This window comes from Triticum urartu, chromosome 6 (genome assembly GCF_003073215.2).
Source record: "Triticum urartu cultivar G1812 chromosome 6, Tu2.1, whole genome shotgun sequence".
Taxonomy (NCBI): Eukaryota; Viridiplantae; Streptophyta; class Magnoliopsida; order Poales; family Poaceae; genus Triticum; species Triticum urartu.
In genome coordinates, this window is record NC_053027.1 from 210,355,614 (window position 1) to 210,375,848 (window position 20,235).

At 54.9% G+C, this 20,235-nt stretch overlaps 1 protein-coding gene across 1 annotated transcript; it reads left to right on the forward strand.

The window, feature by feature from the left end:
- The first annotated feature begins 2,583 nt into the window (after nucleotides 1-2,583).
- On the forward strand, nucleotides 2,584-3,313 carry LOC125516707. The gene has a single exon (XM_048682047.1). The coding sequence runs from the start codon at nucleotides 2,584-2,586 to the stop codon at nucleotides 3,097-3,099; it is 516 nt and encodes a 171-aa protein (XP_048538004.1). The 3' UTR covers nucleotides 3,100-3,313.
- Nucleotides 3,314-20,235: the final 16,922 nt, after the last annotated feature.

Sequence of the window (20,235 nt, forward strand, 5' to 3'; positions counted from 1 at the left end):
GCGGGCCCGGGCCTGCGGCGGCGTCCCGTCGCGCGTGTGTACTGACAGGGTTTCCTTGCCACGTGGCCCACAGGATGGCCTGCGGTCAGCTCGTGGGTCGACCGTGTTCCTGCCTACGAGAAGCGGAGCTCTCCGAAGACGGCACACACAAGCAAAGCTGGCCTCTCAGGATAGAAAGCTGACCAAGCTTCTCGTCCCTTTGTCAGCCTCGAAGCTCGATCAGCTTCAGGGACTACTGTCGGAGTAAATGACCATGGGTAGCCTAGCCGGCTCCTGCTGGCCTTTTAGAAAAAATTACGAGCCGATCCGGCCCTCAAGAATCCAAGGCGTGGGACCGCCTTCCCCTGGCCGGCTGTCTCCCAGGCCGACTATCGGAAGGCGGCCCGACTCCATCCCTCATGTAGAAAGCCGCGGGAGGGCCGGCTCCAAGGAGCCGGCTGCGAGAAGGCCGACTCCAAGAAGCCGGCTCCCATAAAGCGGTCGAGATCGTACCCTCGAAGTCTGCACCCACATAACGGCGATGTGACGGGGCGTGGCTACAGTAAGGCTGGCCACCCCCGAATCTCGGAGCACGCCTGGCACAGTGCGCCGTACGGGTGGCCATGACCCATCCGGCGCAGCACTGTTGCCAGGACGACCCTAATGTCATCCATGACGGGCTACCAGAGTGGCCCACGGGCGGTGGGCCCCTTCGGGCAGAGAGACACCTGAAGGCGGCCTGGCCTCCCCTAGTCGGCCCAACATGGAGCCGGCTCTGTCCAGCCGGTTGTCGCCCCCTCGAAGGGGACGCCCCATTAAGGAGATAAGACGCGGTGAGGCTACAGCGATCACCCGCCAGACGATGGCACTGTAGCCACGCTTACCTCGGTGAAGCCCTCGTCACCAAGATTGAGTAACAGTAACCAGCCACCGACAAGGCCCTGGGCAGCGGGGCCTGCTTGTTGACCCAGGAGCCGGCAGCCGACGGGACCCACCAGTCGGCGGGCCCCAGCAGTCGGCGCGGAAGCTAGCGAGTATAGACACAGACGGCCGGGCCCCACGTCCAGCCGGATTACCATTGTACCCCCCGGGGGTAGGCATATATAAACCCCCCGGGACACCCATGCAAAGGATTAATCCCTGCTAGTTCTAAACACCACATAGGGAGGAGAAGAGAACGGCAGAGCCCTTCTTCCTCCTCTCGCCAAACAGCTCAAGGAGCATCGTGTAGCTACTTGTTCATCTAGTGATCATGCGGAGACCCCGTAGAGCAGCAGTAGGGGTGTTATCTCCACGGAGAGCCCTGAAGCTGGGTAAGATTCGCCGGCGTGCATGTCTTCGCCTCATCCCGCTTCCAGGCACCGGCGACGTCTTACTGGCTCCCACAATGATAAGCCAACTGTTGGCATATGTCACACCTACCACCCGACAGAGGAAGCTTAAGCTCGAAGAGAAGGAGACCATTCTTGAAGAGAATAGGGCCATGCTCAAAGAGAAGAAGATGATTCTCAAAAAAAAGAAGGTAAAGATTGCTTCCCATGCGAAGGACACCAAGATGTTGTCCTTGAATCGGGAGTCTTTGGATGCCGATGCTAGAATGATCATGCAAGCCGCGCTCTACAAAATGTTGCTGGGGCAGAAATATGAGTTTAAGGTGACAGACAAGGAGAAGGAGGAGGAGGCTGCCCATGCAGATGCTCGGATTGCCTGTCCGGCAGGACATATTTTTTTTGTATGGACTGTCGGACAGATATTTTTTGTGATCGGATATATAAAAACTAAGTATACTTGCTCTTATATTCTGATTGGGAATGAGATCTGGCGTTAGTGTGATCAGACTTTATTTAAATTTTAAATTACCCTTTACTAACGAGCATATATAACATAACTTTATATGACCCTCTTTCGCGCGTCCGTGTATGCGGATTGGTCCCTTCCGCGAAAGAAAATATGCAGGTCAGATTCGTGCATGTATATTTCCCCTAATATCAATGAAAACGCCTATATTTTGTCCAAATTTAGTGAATATTGTCAAATTTAAAATTTTTTTAAATAAATATTTTTGACCCATATCAATGCGGACGTGGCTGGGAATCAATTCTTCTCACGTCAATATTACTGCCGGCAGGCCTTTAAAAAACACTATTTTTCACCTATAACCGCCTTTGGGGGGCGACAAAAATGCTACATCTACAGGGCTTTACAGGAGTTTACAGGCTCCTTCCAAACTTCATAAACATATCCCCCCCCCCCCGATTTTCATGGGGTGGGGCCCCTCCCCAACTAACACCCAATCAAAAACCGCCGCGTAAAATCAATCCTGTAAAAACCTGTATGTGTAGCATTGTGGTGTGGGTGGGTGTGGGGGGGGGCGAAGGGCTGGAGATGCCCTCACTGCCTCAAAGTAGAGACGGGAAAAAAAGGCGAAGGACGCCTAGTCGTAAGTCCCATCCCCACGTCCCGAGCTTAAGCAAATGACGCAAAGCCAGCGCAGCACTGTCCTCCGTGCTTTGACCACAACCACCACCGAATGCGGCAATGCTTGCCGGCCGCTGCGGCCACTACTGACGCAGGTGAGTTTTCCCCTCCCCTGCCGCCGTCGTTATGGATCCGGCATCCGAGGAGCTCAAGCGCCGCGGCCACTACCTCAGCTCGCTCATCCGCCGCACCAAGCTCAATGTCGCGCCCGCCCGGCCACCTCCTACTTCTCACCCGGAGCCAGAGACGAAGCTGGAGTGGGAGCGCTCACCCATCCGCCGCACCAAGCTCAAGCTCAACGCCGCTCCCGCCCTCCCTCCTTCTACCACTCACCCGGAGACTAAGAAACTGGAGCGGGAGCTGGGACGTAAGAGCCAGAACCTCGTGGAGGCCAAGGTGGTGGTGGAGGAGAAGGAAGTGAAAGAGGGCGACGGAAAGGGGAAGGAGGAGAGGAAGGTCTCGGTGCGGGTCCGGGCGGCCGACATGCCGGTGGTGCTACAGCGGCGCGCGATCCGGCTCGCCTACGATGATGTCTCTACAACACTGCGGGCCGACGGCAAGCGTCTAGCCCTCGCGCTCAAGAAGGTACACCATCCATCTCGTGATAAAAACTTCAACCGGTTACTGCTCTTTGGTAGCTAGGGATAAATGCTTGTGCACTTGTGCCGCGAGCACATTGTTGAAATCGTTTGGTGTTGTGGACCTGGTGCAGAGAAAATGCAGTCATGCAGTGGTAGTAGATATGCAAGTGATTCAGATTTAGAACATCTCTAGCAGATCCGCTAAAATCCGATACTGCAAAATCGTTTGAGGCATGCCACAAAAACAATTTTGCGCGAACGTGAATGCCCCAGCAGAACTGATCACGTAAATCTCGCACTGCATATTTAGAAACATCTTCACGCTAGAAAATAGTTCATCACAACCATAATGCATACATAGGTACAAACTTCGCGCTACAAATTACAAAATGTCGACGGTCACTCATCGACACCGAGGTAGATCTTGGCGGTGGACTTGCGGAACGCGATGGGGAGGTCGAGCTCCTCCTTGGCGGCGAGACGGTCGGTGACACCTTCTTCTTCGGCTGCCAAAGCTTTCTCCGCGGCGACGATCTCCGCATCGGCCTCCCGACACTTCTGCAAATGCGGGAAGAGTTAGTCATGGAGCTCGTAGAAGCCGGCCCAAGAGGTGAGCCGGCCGTAGTGGTGCGCTTGCTTCGAGTGCCATGGTTCAACGGTAGGCCGGCTAGAGCTGCCAGCCTCCGCGTCATGCAGCGTGAGCTTGCACGGAGGCGACCTACCATGGCCACCACGCCTGCCAGCACCATCGAGCTTTGATGCCCTCACCGCCTCAAAGTAGAGACGGGAAAAAAGGGCGAAGGACGCCTAGTCGTAAGTCCCATCCTCGCCTCCCGAGCCCAAACAAATGACGCAAAGCCAGCGCAGCACTGTGCTCCGTGCTTTGACCACAACCACCACCGAACGCGGCCATGCTCGCCCGCCGCTGCGGCCACTACTGACGCAGGTGAGTTTTCCCATCCCCCGCCGCCGCCGTTATGGATCCGGCATCCGAAGAGCTCGAGCGCCGCAGCCACTACCTCAGCTCGCTCATCCGCCGCACCAAGCTCAATGTCGTGCCCGCCCCGCCACCTCCTACTTCTGACCCGGAGCCGGAGCCGAATCTGGAGTGGGAGCGCTCGCTCATCCGCCGCACCAAGATCAAGCTCAACGCCGCTCCCGCCCTCCCTCCTTCTACCACTCACCCGAAGACCAGGAAACTAGAGCGGGAGCCGGGCCCTAAGAGCCAGAACCTCGTGGAGGCCAAGGTGGTGGTGGAGGAGAAGGAAGTGAAAGAGGGCGACGCAATGGGGAAGGAGGAGAGGAAGGTCTCGGTGCGGGTCCGGGCGGCCAACATGCCGGTGGTGCTGCAGCGGCGCGCGATCTGGCTCGCCTACGATGCTGTCTCTGCAACACCGCGGGCCGATGGCAAGCGTCTAGCCCTCGCGCTCAAGAAGGTACATCATCCATCTCGTGATAAAAACTTCAACCGGTTACTGCTCTTTGGTAGCTAGGGATAAATGCTTGTGCACTTGTGCCGCGAGCACATTGTTGAAATTGTTTGGTGTTGTGGACCTGGTGCAGAGAAAATGCAGTCATGCAGTGGTAGTAGATATGCAAGTGATTCAGATTTAGAACATCTCTAGCAGATCCGCTAAAATCCGATACTGCAAAATCGTTTGAGGCATGCCACAAAAACAATTTTGCGCGAACGTGAATGCCCCAGCAGAACTGATCACGTAAATCTCGCACTGCATATTTAGAAACATCTTCACGCTAGAAAATAGTTCATCACAACCATAATGCATACATAGGTACAAACTTCGCGCTACAAATTACAAAATGTCGACGGTCACTCATCGACACCGAGGTAGATCTTGGCGGTGGACTTGCGGAACGCGATGGGGAGGTCGTGCTCCTCCTTGGCGGCGAGACGGTCGGTGACACCTTCTTCTTTGGCTGCCAAAGCTTTCTCCGCGGCGAGGATCTCCGCATCGGCCTCCCGACACTTCTGCAAATGCGGGAAGAGTTGGTCATGGAGCTCGTAGAAGCTGGTCCAAGAGGTGAGCCGGCCGTAGTGGTGAGCTTGCTTCGAGTGCCATGGTTCAACGGCAGGCCGGCTAGAGCTGCCAGGCTCCGCGTCATGCAGCATGAGCTTGCGCGGAGGTGACCTACCATGGCCACCACGCCCGCCAGCACCACCGGCCATGGAGGAGAAGAAAAAACGGAGGAGATAAGGCGGGATTTGTCACCGGAGTTGGGGAGGGCTAGTGACGGGGCGGGCGGATTGCGACCAAGGGTATAGGGTTTGCTAACCCTAAAGCTCGGCCGGCCCCGTACATATAGCATCAGAGGAATGGATTTGGGGGCCGCCTGTAAAAAATTTACAGGCTGGGCTTCGTCTAGCGGATTTGTTCGGGCCAATAAAACGTCGGCAAGCTTTTGCCGGATTTGCTAGAGATGCTCTTAGGAACCTAGAAATGTAGTGCATCTCCAACAGTTCCCTTAAAAGAACTCCTAGTAAAAGTGCGTTTTGGAGGTGGCGTGGCAGCAGCAGATGGTGGTCATGGGTGAAGTCTGATAGACCCACTAGGATCGTGTAGGCCGGATCTTTCCGGTAACCTACCTTCCTTAGGTGCGGATGAGCTCGATCCAGAGCCAACCATGGTGAAGTAGAGGCCGGTGGTAGCAGAGAGATCGAGATGGAGAGGTGGCAGTGGTGCTTCCTGTGAGCACAGCGATTGCCCTAGATCGTAAGGGGATATCGGTGGGGAGTCTGGCGGCACGGTGAACCTCGTACCGTGCGCCCCGGCCCCCACCACTTTGTATATCACAGGTCACAAGGGCCCACCAACCATAGAACGGTTGGGCGCCCCCGATCAGGGCGCGAATAGATCAGGGCCCGATGGGCCGTTGAGCACACTCGGTGGAGAGATCAACCTAACATTCTCCCCCTTGATCTCAACTTTTACTTTTAACCTTATACTTTCTAGTTTATTTGTTTTATCACATATTGGTACATAGAGCATGTTTCATCGTCATAGCTTAATTGCCGTTAGAATCATACAGCTACAACATACGTTATGATCAGAAGCAAATTCTGTTCCTTTTGGGCCTATCCAGGAATCATAAGGCTTTCCCTTAAACCCATGTCGGCTATGTGTTCCTTGAACACATTGGGTGGTAAGCCTTTTGTTAGCGGATCCGCAAGCATATCCTTTGTTCTTATATGCTCGAGACTTATAGTTTGATCTTGGATTTTATCTTTCACAACATAATACCTTATCTCTATTGTTTTGGCAGCATTACTCGACTTGTTGTTGTGAGCGTAAAATACTGCGGGTTGGTTGTCACAGTACATCTTTAGTGGTTTGTGAATACAATCTACCACTTTCAAGTTGGGTACAAATTTCTTTAGCCATACCGCCTGCCCCGTGGCTTCGAACCATGCTATGAATTCTGCATACATCGTGGATGATGCAATTATCGACTGTTTGGAGCTTTTCCACGAAATAGCTCCCCCAGCGAGAGTGAAGACGTATCCTGACGTGGATTTTCTATCATCTCTGTCCCCCGCAAAATCTGCGTCTGAATACCCTTTTATCTCTAGGGAATCAGTTCTCCTGTATATTAGCATGTAGTCCTTCGTGCCTTGCGCATAACGCAATGCTTTATTTACCATCTTCTAGTGCTTCATGCCTGGATTCTCTTGATATCTATCGAGTACCCCGGTGATAAAAGCTAAGTCAAGGCGAGTGCACACTTGTGCATACTGTAAGCTGCCAACTGCCGAAGCATATGGTACTGCTTTCATTTGATCGATCTCATACTGGTTCTTGGGACATTGGAATTTCCCAAAACTATCGCCCTTGACTATAGGAGCAGGTGTGGCTTTACTCGCATGCATGTTATACTTTTTAAGAACCTTTTCTAAATATGCTTTCTGCGATAGTCCTAAGACTCCATTGTTCCTATCTCATTGAATTTCTATGCCCAAAACATATGATGCTTCACCAAGGTCTGTTATGTCAAAATTTGAGGATAAGTATTTCTTTGTTTCTTGTAGTAGACTAACATCACTACTAGCAAGCAACATATCATCCACATACAAGATTAGGAAATATATTTCCCATTTTTGAACTTTGCATAAATGCAATTATCCTCAATGTTTTTGATAGAGGCAAAGGTGTCCCGTCTTTCCATGAGATGGTGGCTATCGTTTTAGAGGAAGTCAACTTTGATGATCCGACTACGAGCGTGCGAGGACGTCACACCTTAGCAACCGCTAAACCAATTGTAAGGGGTTATTGACCACGCCGGAGCACGATCAACCTGACCACGAGGGCCTGTTTCCTACGAGCAAACGAAGAACAAGCAAGAAACTGAGATGTCAATCTGGATATTGCGAATATAAGATGAAAGCTTTATTGATCAAGGTGGGGTTCTGTGACGTCTTGGTCTGGTCGTTGGACACAAACCAAGTACGTGAAGTTGCAGCTATGGTGAACTTTTAATCTAAACAAAACCCAAAGTGTAAACGACGCCCTAAGGGATGTATATATATGGAGGAAGAGGAGGGATTTCGTGGCCTTTGGAGGAGGGGTCCGAAACCAACCCTAACTCTTGTTTCCCTACACATACGGACTCTAAAAACAGCCTATACTTAAGTATTTCGAAAATACATGGGCCTGGCCCAATAATAAGGTGACGCGGCACCTAAAATAGCCTCTGGACGAAATTTATGAAGTGGCATCTTGTATATTTCGTCCAAGGCTTCATGCACTCCTTATAGTGGCTTCAAAGTCTTGAAATCATCACTTGTAACTCCGTTCTTGATTCCCTTGCGCATGCCATCATCTCCATGCTTAATCTTGCTCCAAGGTTCATCTTTCTTGTCAAAGCTAGGCCCTTCATTTGTAAGCAAAACAAATGTATCCAATTTAGGCAGCATCATATTCTCATGAACATTAGAATCATTACCAAGAAACGAAAGTACCTGATAATTCAATTGGCGTGCGCGAGCTCTAGTAATTGGTCTAGTATGTATAGCAGCAGGGGCTGTGGGTGTAACAATGGTATTGATGTCCTCATCATCCTCCCCTTCTTGAAATGAAGTCGTCCTCGACAAAAGTTCATCGTCCTCACCCAAATAAGGCTTCAAATCTGCAATGTTAAAAGTGGGACTAACCCCAAAATCTGCAGGCAGCTCAAGTTTATATGCATTAAATCAATAGGTGCACGAGGTAGGAAACCATACACAATTTCAAAAGGGCACATCTTAGTATTAGAATGCAATGAACGATTATAAGCAAATTCAATATGAGGCAAGCATTCTTCCCACATTTTCTTGTTATTCTTCAAAACAGCCCTAAGCATAGTAGACAATGTTCTATTGACTACTTTAGTTTGTCCATCAGTTTGAGGGTGACAAGTCGTACTAAAAAGAAGCTTAGTCCCCCACTTAGCCCATAAACATCTCCAAAAGTGGCTAAGAAATTTAGTATCACGATCTGAAACAATAGTATTTGGCACACCATGCAAGCGAATAATTTCACGAAAGAACAAATCTGCAACATTAACAGCATCATCGCTTTTATGACATGGTATAAAGTGTGCCATTTTCGAGAACCTATCCACGACAACAAATATGCTATCCCTCCCCTTCTTTGTTTGAGGTAAACCTAAAACAAAGTCCATAGATATATCCTCCCAAGGAACACTAGGTACAGGCAAAGGCATATATAAACCATGAGGATTGAGTCGTGATCACTTAGCTTTTTGACATGTAGTGCAGCGAGAAACAAAACGCTCAACATCCTGTCTCATCTTTGGCCAAAAGAAATGTGTAGCAAGTATATCCTCCGTCTTCTTGACGCCAAAGTGTCCCATTAATCCTCCTCCATGCGCCTCCTGCAACAAGAAAAGACGAACGGAGCTAGCTGGAATGCATAGCTTGTTAGCACGAAACACAAATCCATCGTTAAGAACGAACTTGTTCCAAGTTCTCCCTTCCTTACAATTCTGCAATACATCTTTAAATTCAGCATCATGCACATATTGATCTTTAATGGTCTCCAAACCAAATATTTTAAAGTCAAGTTGTGAAAGCATAGTATAACGACGAGACAATGCATCAGTAATAACATTTTCTTTACCCTTCTTGTGTTTAATGACATAAGGGGAAGTCTCAATGAATTCAACCCATTTAGCATGTCTACAGTTCAGTTTTGCTTGACTTTTAATGTGTTTCAAAGATTCATGAGCAGAATGTATAACAAATTCCTTGGGCCATAAATAATGTTGCCATGTTTCTAAGGTCCGAACAAGAGCATATAATTCTTTGTCATAAGTAGAATAGTTCAGACTAGGCCCACTCAATTTTTCAGAAAAGTATGCAACAGGTTTGCCATCTTGTAATAACACACCTCATAATCCAATTCCACTAGCATCACATTCAGGCTCAAAATTCTTATTAAAATCAGGAAGTTGGAGTAAAGGAGCATGTGTCAACTTATCTTTCAATACCGTGAAGGCTTCTTCCTGTGCGGTACCCCAAACAAAAGATACATCCTTCTTTGTAAGCTCGTTGAGAGGTGCAACAATGGTGCTGAAATCTCTCACAAAGCACCTATAGAAACCAGTGAGGCCAAGGAAACTCCTCACTTGTGTGACCGTTTTGGGCTGCGGCCAACTCTCAATAGCTTCAATCTTGTCTTTATCAACTTGAATTCCCTGGGGAGTAACAATATAGCCAAGAAAAGATACTCGATCGGTGCAAAAGGTGCACTTTCCAAGGTTACCAAACAAACGTGCATCACGTAGAGCAATAAAAATAGCACGTAAATGTTCCAAATGTTCCTCCAAACATTTGCTATAAATCAATATGTCATCAAAGTAAACTACCACAAATCGTCCAATGAAAGCACGTAAAACTTCATTCATTAACCTCATGAAAGTACTAGGTGCATTAGTTAACCCAAAAGGCATAACTAACCACTCATATAATCCAAACTTAGTTTTAAATGTTGTTTTCCATTCATCTCCCAATTTCATACGAATTTGATGGTATCCACTACGCAAATCAACTTTGGAGAATATTGTAGAGCCACTCAATTCATCAAGCATATCATCTAGCCTAGGAATAGGATGACGATAAAGAATAGTAATATTATTAATGCCTCTACAATCAATGCACATACGTGACATACCATCCTTTTTCGGCACTAAAATGATAGGAACAGCACAAGGACTAAGGGATTCGCGTATATAACCTTTGTCGAGCAGTTCTTGTACTTGACGCATAATCTCCTTCGTCTCCTTTGGATTGGTACGGTATGGTGCATGGTTGGGTAATGATGCACTGGGAATTAAGTCAATTTGATGCTCAATCCCTCGAATAGGTGGTAATCCCGGTGGCATGTCTTGTGGAAAGACGTCAGTGAACTCCTGCAAAATTTTAGTGATAGCAGGAGGCAAAGAGGAAGGCACGTCCTTGAATGAAAATAATGCCTCCTTGCACACAAAAGCATAGCAAACAGATTTGTTAAAATCTAAATCATCAATATCAGATTTGGTGGCAAGTAAACATGCACTTTTCAATTTAATTTCAGAAGCAACACTAGATGGTTTATTATTAGGCTGCATTTGTTGCTCAAATTCTATTGCCACAATCTGATTTTCACTTTTATTTTTCTCCTGTTTTGCTTTCTTAGCTCTATTAATATCATCTTTCAAAATGAAATCAGGAGTCATAGGAAGCAAAGTAATATTTTTATCCTTATGAACAAGAGTATACTGATTGTTTCTACCATGGTGTATAGAATTTTTATCAAATTGACATGGTCTACCAAGTAATAAGGAACATGCTTGCATAGGTACCACATCACAATCAACATAATCAACATATGTAGAGATACTAAAATGCACACGAATGTATGTGTTACCTTAACCTTGCCGCTGTTGTTGAACCATTGGATGTAGTAAGGATGTGGATGTGGTCTTGTGGTGAGAGATAGCTTCTCCACCATCTGCATGCTAGCCAAGTTATTGCAGCTCCCTCCATCTATGACATGAACAGAATGTTCCTTCACAACTCCTTTTGTATGGAACAAATTATGCCTCTGATTTTGCTCAGCTTGTGTAGGAACGCAAGACGCTGGGAAGACCGTGGCCCGCGCCAAGGGTGGCGCGATCAACCTCGCGAGGATCGCTGGCAAGACCCGCCTTGCGAGGGAGGTTGGAGAGATCAGCCTCGCGAGGGAGACTGGAGGGATCAGCCTCATGAGGATCGCCCGCAAGGCAACGCAGGCCTCCCACCGCTGCCGCCACAGCCAAGGAGAAATGAGGACCGCCACTAGGACGAAGGGGCTGGGGGCTTCCAGGAGCCGCGCGCGATCGCCTGCATACTAGGCGGGGCACAAGCCCCAGCCTCTCAGCGCATCTTCGAGCAGTTCGCCCATGAAGTGAACGCAGTCCTCCCCAGGCTCGAAGCCACGCGCCCTCTCAGGTGGTCGGCGTGCGCCATCACGTTCAGCTCAGCAGATTAGCTCAAGTGTGCGGCTACAGCCGGAGTTCTCCCGATGCTTTGTTCCCCAATAATCAGCAACATGGTGGTCACCAAGACCCTCATCGATGGCGGGGCAGGGCTCAACGTCCTGTCTGTAGAGACATTCAACAACCTCCAAGTGCCCTACAGCCAGCTTCAGCCAACCAAGCCTTTCTCCGGTATCACCTACGGCTCCACGGTCCCGATTGGGCAGGTCCGCCTCCCTGTCACCTTCGGGGCACGCGAAAACTACCGCACCAAGCTCATCGACTTCGACGTCGCTCACATTCGCCTGCCGTACAACGCCATCCTTGGGTACCCAGTGCTGGCCAAGTTCATGGCCGTAACTCGCCACGGCTACAACGTCCTCAAGATGCCAGGAAGCGGCGGAGTCATCACGGTGCCATGGGAAGAGAAGGACGCGGTGTGTTCCCTAGAACGAGCCTTTCAGGCCGCGTCACTGGAAGACCCGGATCGTGGAAGCAGGAGGCCTCCCAAGACCGCCCCTAAGAAGAAGAAGACATCGTCCGGCCCGACCACTTAGGAGGCAGGCCCCTCTGGGCCCGCACCTGCATAGGCGGAACCTCCTTCCATCGCATAGGAAAGCGTGCCCGGCACCCTCCTCAGGCGGGGCTCGGGGGCTCTCCCCTGGAGGGCCACCGACCTAGCTAGGGTCACGAGGGAGGCGCTTGGGCACCACATGGAGGCGTGTTTCGAAGCACGTTTCCCTCAAGAAGGAGCAAGGCAAGGAGACCCAGACCCTCAGGAGTTCGTCAGCAAGGCCATTCAGGAGCTATAGGAGTCAAGAGTCATGAAAGGCGGCCGCCGCCTACCAGCAGTGGCTCCCCATCTAGGCGAGGATGGTGGGCTGCGCTTCTGCATCCACATACCAGGGCTCAACCGAGTCGCCTCTCTGGAGCGCCTCTGGCCCTCGTGAGTGGGGCGCTGCGGAGGCCCACCCCACAGCTACGTTCGCATGCCTTACGGGTTGCCGAACGCGGCTGACATGTACCAGCGCCTCATGAGGGGCATCACGGAGGCACGAGAGGCAGGGCGTTCCACAGCCCTGGCAGGGATGGAGATGGCCCGTGAGGAGCCGCCAGCGCCTCCGGAGCCTCTCGAGGCCCCTCGGCCTGGGGGCTCGTGAGGATCGGCTCCCGCAGCCCACCGAGCCTGCTACACCAACGCTCCTTTATCCTCAACATTATCAGGTGACATCTTTCGAGTTTTGTTTCTAGCTAGGAGCGCCCCCCCCCAGGGCTGCATTATTCCCAAGCCGCGTGGGTCCGTCGGGCATGTATCCCTTTTTATTCCATGTTTTTAGCTTACCTTGTTGGGGGCGCCCCTCGGGCTGCATGATCCCCAAGCCGCTCGTGCCAGGCCCAGCGGCATGTATCCCGTTTGCGTTTATTTCCGATTATGCGTTAGACCCACCATGCTTGATTATTTGATGCGGGTCCACGAAACCTCTTCTTCTCCATGCCGACCACTTGCACGTTAAAGGGGGGTACCTGGGCATCGCGACTCAGGGCTCCTACTGGCTCTCCAGCCCTCACCCTCTGGCCTTGTCCATGGCATTGCGACCGGGCATACCAGCGACGGCTGAGAACAGCTCGAGGGCCGGGACCCGAGGACGTAGAGTGCCAACATCTAACCAATTTGCAGGGACACATCACAAGATAAGGCCCAGTGCCAGGCGCAACCCGCCTAGAGGTAGGGCCCCGTGAGTCCCGCGCTCGCTCACGGGTGCCCAGATACACCTTGCCTGGCCCTACCGTGCCAGCCACGTGTCAGGGCAGGGCTGTACATGCCCCGGGGGCTCCTCCCGGAGGGGGGCCCCCTCCCACATACCAGTGGAAGCACCATGCTCCACGCTGGCTGACGACACTGCCAAGGAGCGGCTATGCCCGTACACATACGGTAGCGCTATGCTCCGCGCTGGTGATAAACAACTGAGGGTGGCCCCCGGGCCGCACCAACCTTAGGGAGCCCAGAGCTCAGTGTCTAGCCTCATCGTAACGCCTCCCCTCGGGAGTGCCGCGTGAGGGGGCTAGGAATGGGGGCTGCGCCTGGGTCACACCCAGACTCACGCCGCCCAGCCAGGTCCCCCCAGGTCTAGTTCGTCGCGCGTCTCTCCCCGAGCGGAGCCAAGGTACGAAGGCCGTTTGAGCGTCAAGGGGGACTCCTGAGCATCGCGACTCAGGAGCCTAACTGGTCACGTAGCCCCTCACTCCATGGCCCCGTCCTGGTTTCCGGTCGGGACCAACGCTGGGTGAGGTACGCGCGCGGCCGGGCTCTGCAGACGTAGAATGGTAGATCCACCCGCATCACGCCTCCCTACTTGCTATTCGTGCGTCAAGGGGGACTCCTGAGCATCGCGACTCAGGAGCCTAACTGGTCATGTAGCCCCTCACTCCGTGGCCCCGTCCTGGTTTCCGGTCGGGACCAATGCTGGGTGAGGTACGCGCGCGGCCGGGCTCTGCAGACGTAGAACGGTAGATCCACCCGCATCACACCTCCCTACTTGCTGTTCGTGCGCCAAGGGGGACTCCTGAGCATCGCGACTCAGGAGCCTAACTTGTCACGTGGCCCCTCACTCCTTGGCCCCGTCCTGGTTTCCGGTCGGGACCAACGCTGGGTGAGGCATGCGCGGGGCCGGGCTCTGCCGGCGTAGAACATAAGCAAGTAGGAAGGAAAGGCACAAATTTCAAGAAGTTCAAAAGAAAATATTACAGTCCACACTGTTATCTCAATGCCAAACGCAAGTTTAATGCCTCCCCGAGGCATGATACATGTGCAGGAATTAAAGACAGGACAGGAGCCGCGACGGAGTCACTTGTCGGCGATGGAGCGGCACAGATTGAGTACGCCTCACGGAGCGGTGGGGTCGGCAGCGCCTTGCTTCGGCTTGGTGCTGAAGGCCCGGAGCTTCCCCAACTGGGCATCTGCGCGACCCTTCACGGCCTCGGCAGTGGCAGCGGCACGCTCGCCGCTCACTGGCTCCAGCAGGCTGTCGAGGTCGACACCGGGATCGCGAAGGTAGATGTGGGTGAGGAACCGTGTCATTGCTGCAGAAGACAGGACACGCGCCTCGGCCTCGGCCGCGGGGCCAAGGCCAAGGGCGACATCTTCAAGAGCGTGAACCAGAAAGGGGAGCAAAGGCAAGAGGGGAGAGACACGCGAGGACCTCGCCGAGCAACCTCGCGCCTGCCGATGCACGGACCCGGCGACACACCAGAGAGCGGCCCCTGATCCTCGAGATAAGTCATCACTCAGAAGCGCCAGCTGCCGTGGCACCATCCCCGCACCTAATGCTATCCAGTGTTAGCGACGCCGCTCTACTTTCTCACCAAACGACGGCTGCTTGAGCGCCAAAGAGGACCTCCTGAGTGTCGCGACTCAGGGGCTCTTACCGGACTCCGGGTCGCTCACGTCGTGGCCTTGACCATGGCATCGCGACCTGGCATACCAGCGACGGCTGAAGCCGCCTTGGGACTGGGACCTGTCGGCGTAGAGCACCAAGCCCTCGTGAGGCTCGAAAGGGAGGAATAAGCTAAGACGGAATGAGCAACTCGCGCAATTCTATGACAAGGGTTATATTAACAAACAGGATCACAGGCACCTTACAAGCCCCCACGGGGCGCGTTTTTGATTCCTCGCAGGGAACAGATCCTAAAGGGACACAAACTACGTGCGACCCTGCAAAAGACGCCATCATCAACAGTGGGCCGTCAAGCACCGACGCCAACCCCATCCAGATCAGAGTCGGCGGTGGCCTGACGAGCCCGCCCTGCTCCGAGCGGCGCCGACTCGGGGGTTCATAGCTGTCGTCGCTCGTCTCCGGAGTTGCGAAGAGCTCGCCGGAGTCGCTGGAGCCTCCGACGCCTCCACCGCCTGAGGAGCCGCCAAGGGAGCGGTTGGCGGGCCCAGTCCTCGTCGCGGCAGGGTCCTGGCCACCTTCCCCGGGGCAGCACTCCAGCCGGCGCCCGCTCGCATCGAAGACCTTGTAGAGCATCACCGCAGCACCGTTGTAATCCAAGTGGACAGCGAAGACGGCCCTTACCCTGCAAACCCAGGCGATCTCTCTCCGGCCCCGAGTCATGAAGACCTCGCCCGGGGCAACGACCGCGACCTCTGCCTCGGTCGCGAGGGTGCTGCAGCAAGAGCTCCAGGGGCTCCCCCTGCGGGACGATGGAGGCGAAGAAGGGAGGAAGGCGGATCCAAGACTGAAGAGGAATGGCGACATGGAGCACGAACTCTCGGGAGGTGCCCTCGGTGTGGACCCCAAAGGGGACAACCCACACCTTCATGACCCGTCGGCGCCGCCCCTGGCGGTCAGCATCAGCTCCTTCGGGGCCCTCGACATGGGCGTACAATGGCAGCGGGAACCCCGGCGGCACCCGCTCGCACCAAGGCCTCGACACCACCTGAAGGGCCCCCTCATCCGGGCCACGGGGGGCGAGCCGTTTCTTCGGCAGGAGTGGGTCTGGTTCCCCTCGAGGAGCCTTTCCCTTCTCTGTCGAGAAGAACCGGCGGATCGGAGCCATCGCAGCAAGAAGGATCAAGGATCGGGAAGAAGGAGAAGCAAGGAGGGATGCACTGGAAGGGCGCGCGCTGTTCCGTATTTATGGCCGGCGAAGGCCAACCGCCGATCTCCACGATTGCAGGTAATCATGACCCACTTTGCATGCAGGGACTTGTCCAATCCGTGCAGTTGACGAGGCGCCATGGGGAAGTGGAGACGCCCACGTCCAACCAACCGCCATGCGGCGCCCAAGGCCGCAGGCTGTTAGGGCCCGCGGCGCTTCGCTCTTGCCCTTCCGCCTCCCTGCACGGCCAAGTCCGGGCACGCCTTGGGCTCGGGGGCTACTGTCGGCGTTCTGGGAATGGGGGTCCCCAGACTTGCCTGCCTGCGGCCTGCGGCGTGGCTCAACGGGGGGCCCAGAGCGACCCATCTTCACCAACACAAACCCAAGACCCTCGCGAGGGGCCAAGACTCACAGGGCGGATGACACAGAGCTTCCTCAGGCGCGGCCTCGTCAGGCTGGCTCACGAGGAGGCAGAGAGATCAAGGCGGGGTACCTCACGAGGTGCCCATGACGCAAGCCATGATGACCGGGGGCGCCAGGCGGGTGCCAGCCCGCGCAGTGTCCTTCCTTCCTCTTTGGTGCAAAGGGGGCAAGCGCAGCCGTGGAGTACCGAGGCATCGGGCAAAGGTTGCCGTTTCGGTGCAACGAGACCAAGACGAGGAGGACTAGAAGATGGAGGTCACTGTGGAGCCCAAGACGGCGTCATCACCAGAGCTTTGCGCAGGCAAAGACTACTTTTGTCAGGATAGTTGATGCTAGCTGTCCCCCTTCAAATTAGCCCACCATTGTTGGCTCCCTTCCCGCTCGATATTTGGGAAGAGGACCAGGGCCTCTATAAATAGGACCGGCCACCCCCAGAGCCAAAAGAGCTGGCTGGGGGATCGAAGGATAGAGAAGATCCGGTAGAGAGAGAGAGAGGAAGGTGACTGAGCTCCTCCCAGCAGTTCATCGCCCCAGCCAAGAACAGACCCTCGCGAGGCTGTTCTTCCTTGTATTGTTCATCATCATCAGCCCAAGAGGCAATCCAGCACACCACACACTGGAGTAGGGTATTACACCACAACGGTGGCCCGAACCAGTATAAACCCTGTGTCTCTTGTGTTGTTCTTTCCATAGTTTTGATCCTAGCAAGGCGGAGGGGTGCAGTTAGGTAGGAGGCGAAGTCTCCGCGCGCACCCCAGTGTTCGAACCTCAAGGGTCTGTCGGAACCCGAAATCCGACAGGACCGAGCTTATCGACTTTGACGTCGCTCACATTCGCCTGCTGTACAACGCCATCCTTGGGTACCCAGCGCTGGCCAGGTTCATGGCCGTAACTCACCATGGCTACAGCGTCCTCAAAATGGAAGGAAGTGGCAGAGTCATCACGGTGCCATGTGAAGAGAAGGACGCGATGTGTTCCCTGGAACGAGCCTTTCAGGCCGCGTCACTGGAAGACCCGGATCGTGGAAGCAGGAGGCCTCCCGAGACCGCCCCTAAGAAGAAGAAGACATCGTCCGGCCCGACCACTCAGGAGGCAGGCCCCTATGGGCCCGCGCCTGCCCAGGGGGAACCTCCTTCTATCGCATAGGAAAGCGCGCCCGGCGCCCTCCTCAGGCAGGGCTCGGGGGCTCTCCCCTGGAGGGCCACCGACCTAGCTAGGGTCACGAGGGAGGCGCTTGGGCACCACATGCAGGCGTGTTTCGAAGCACGTTTCCCTCAAGAAGGAGCAAGGCAAGGAGACCCAGACCCTCGGGAGTTCGTCAGCAAGGCCATTCAGGAGCTACAGGAGTCAAGAGTCATGAAAGGCGGCCGCCGCCTACCAGCAGTGGCTCCCCATCCAGGCGAGGATGGTGGGCTGCGCGTCTGCATCGACATACCAGGGCTCAACTAAGTTGCCGCTCTGGAGCGCCTCTGGCCCTCGCGAGTGGGCCGCTGTGGAGGCCCACCCCACAGCTACGTTCGCATGCCTTACGGCTTGCCGAAGCGGCTGACACGTATCGGCGCCTCACGAGGGGCATCACGGAGGCATGAGAGGCAGGGCGTTCCGCAGCCCTGGCAGGTATGGAGATGGCGCATGAGGAGCCGCCAGCGCCTCCGGAGCCTCCCGAGGCCCCTGGGCCTGGGGGCTCGTGAGAATCGGCTCCCGCAGCCCACCGATCCTTCTACACCAACGCTTCTTCGTCCTCAACATTATCAGGTGACATCTTTCGAGTTTTATTTCCAGCTGGGAGCGCCCCCCCAGGGCTGCATTATTCCCAGGCTGCGTGGATCCGTCCCTGTGGCGTCTATCCCTTTTTTATTCCATGTTGTTAGCTTACCTTGTTGGGGGCGCCCCTCGGGCTGCATGATCCCCAAGCCGCTCGGGCCAGGCCCAGCGGCATGTATCCCATTTGCGTTTATTTCTGATTATGCGATTAGACCCACCATGCTTGATTATTAGATGCCGGTCCACGGCACCTCTTCTTCTCCATGCCGACCACTTGCAAGTTAAAGGGGGGGGTACCTGAGCATCGCGACTCAGGGCTCTTACTGGCTCTCCTGCCCTCACCCTGTGGCCTTGTCCATGGCATCGCGACCTGGCATACCAGCGACGGCTGAGACCAGCTCGAGGGCCGGGACCCGAGGACGTAGAGTGCCGACATCTAACCAATTTGCAGGGACACATCACAAGATAAGGCCCAGTGCCAGGCGCAACCCGCCTAGAGGTAGGGCACCGTGAGTCCCGCGCTGGCTCACGGGTGCCCAGATACACCTCGCCAGGCCCTACCATGCAAGCCACGTGTCAGGGCGGGGCTGTACATGCCCCGGAGGCTCCTCCCAGAGGGGGCCCCCTCCCACGTACCAGTGGAAGCACCATGCTCCGCGCTGGCGGACGACACTGCCGAGGAGCGGCTATGCCCATACACATACGGTAGCGCGCTATGCTCCGCGCTGGTGATAAACAACTGAGGGTGGCCCCCGGGCCGCACCAACCTCAGGGAGCCCAGAGCTCAGTGTCTAGCCTCATCGTAGCGCCTCCCGTCGAGAGTGCCGCGCGAGGGGGCTGGGCACGGGCGGCGTGCGTCTGGGTGTGACCGTGCCCAGATCAGAGTCGGCGGCGGCCTGACGAGCCCGCCCTGCTCCGAGCGGCGCCGGCTCGGGGGCTCATAGCTATCGTCGCTCGTCTCCGGAGTTGCGAAGAGCTCGCCGGAGTCGCTGGAGCCTCCGACACCTCCACCGCCTGAGGAGCCGCCAATGGAGCTGTTGGCGGGCCCAGTCCTCGTCGCGGCAGGGTCCTGGCCACCTTCCCTGGGGCAGCACTCCAGCCGGCGCCCGCTCGCATCGAAGACCTTGAAGAGCATCACCGCCGCACCGTTGTAATCCAAGTGGACAGCGAAGACGGCCCTTACCCTGCAAACCCGGGCGATCTCTCTCCAGCCCCGAGTCATGAAGACCTCGCCCGGGGCAACGGCCGCGACCTCTGCCTCGGTCGCGAGGGTGCTGCAGCCGGCGTGCTGCAGCCAGAGCACCAGGGGCTCCCCCTGCGGGACGACGGAGGCGAAGAAGGGAGGAAGGCGGATCCAAGACTGAAGAGGAATGGCAACGTGGAGCACGAACTCTCGGGAGGAGCCCTCGGTGTGGACCCCAAGGGGGACAACCCACACCTTCGTGACCCGTCGGCGCCGCCCATGGCGGTGAGCATCAGCTCCTTCGGGGCCCTCGACGTGGGCGTACAATGGCAGCGGGAACCCCGGCGGCACCCGCTCGCACCAAGGCGTCGGCACCACCTGAAGGGCCCCCTCATCCGGGCCACGGCGGGCGAGCCGTTTCTTCGGCGGGAGTGGGTCTGGTTCCCCTCAGGGAGCCTTTCCTTCTCTGCCGTCGAGAACCGGCGGATCGGAGCCATCGCAGCAAGAAGGAGCAAGGATCGGGAAGAAGGAGAAGCAAGGAGGGATGGACTGGAAGGGCGCGCGCTGTTCCGTACTTATGGCCGGCGAAGGCCAACCGCCGACCTCCACGATTGCAGGTAATCATGACCCACTTTGCATGCAGGGACTTGTCTAATCCGTGTAGTTGACGAGGCGCCATGGGGAAGTGGAGACGCCCACATCCAACCCTAGCCA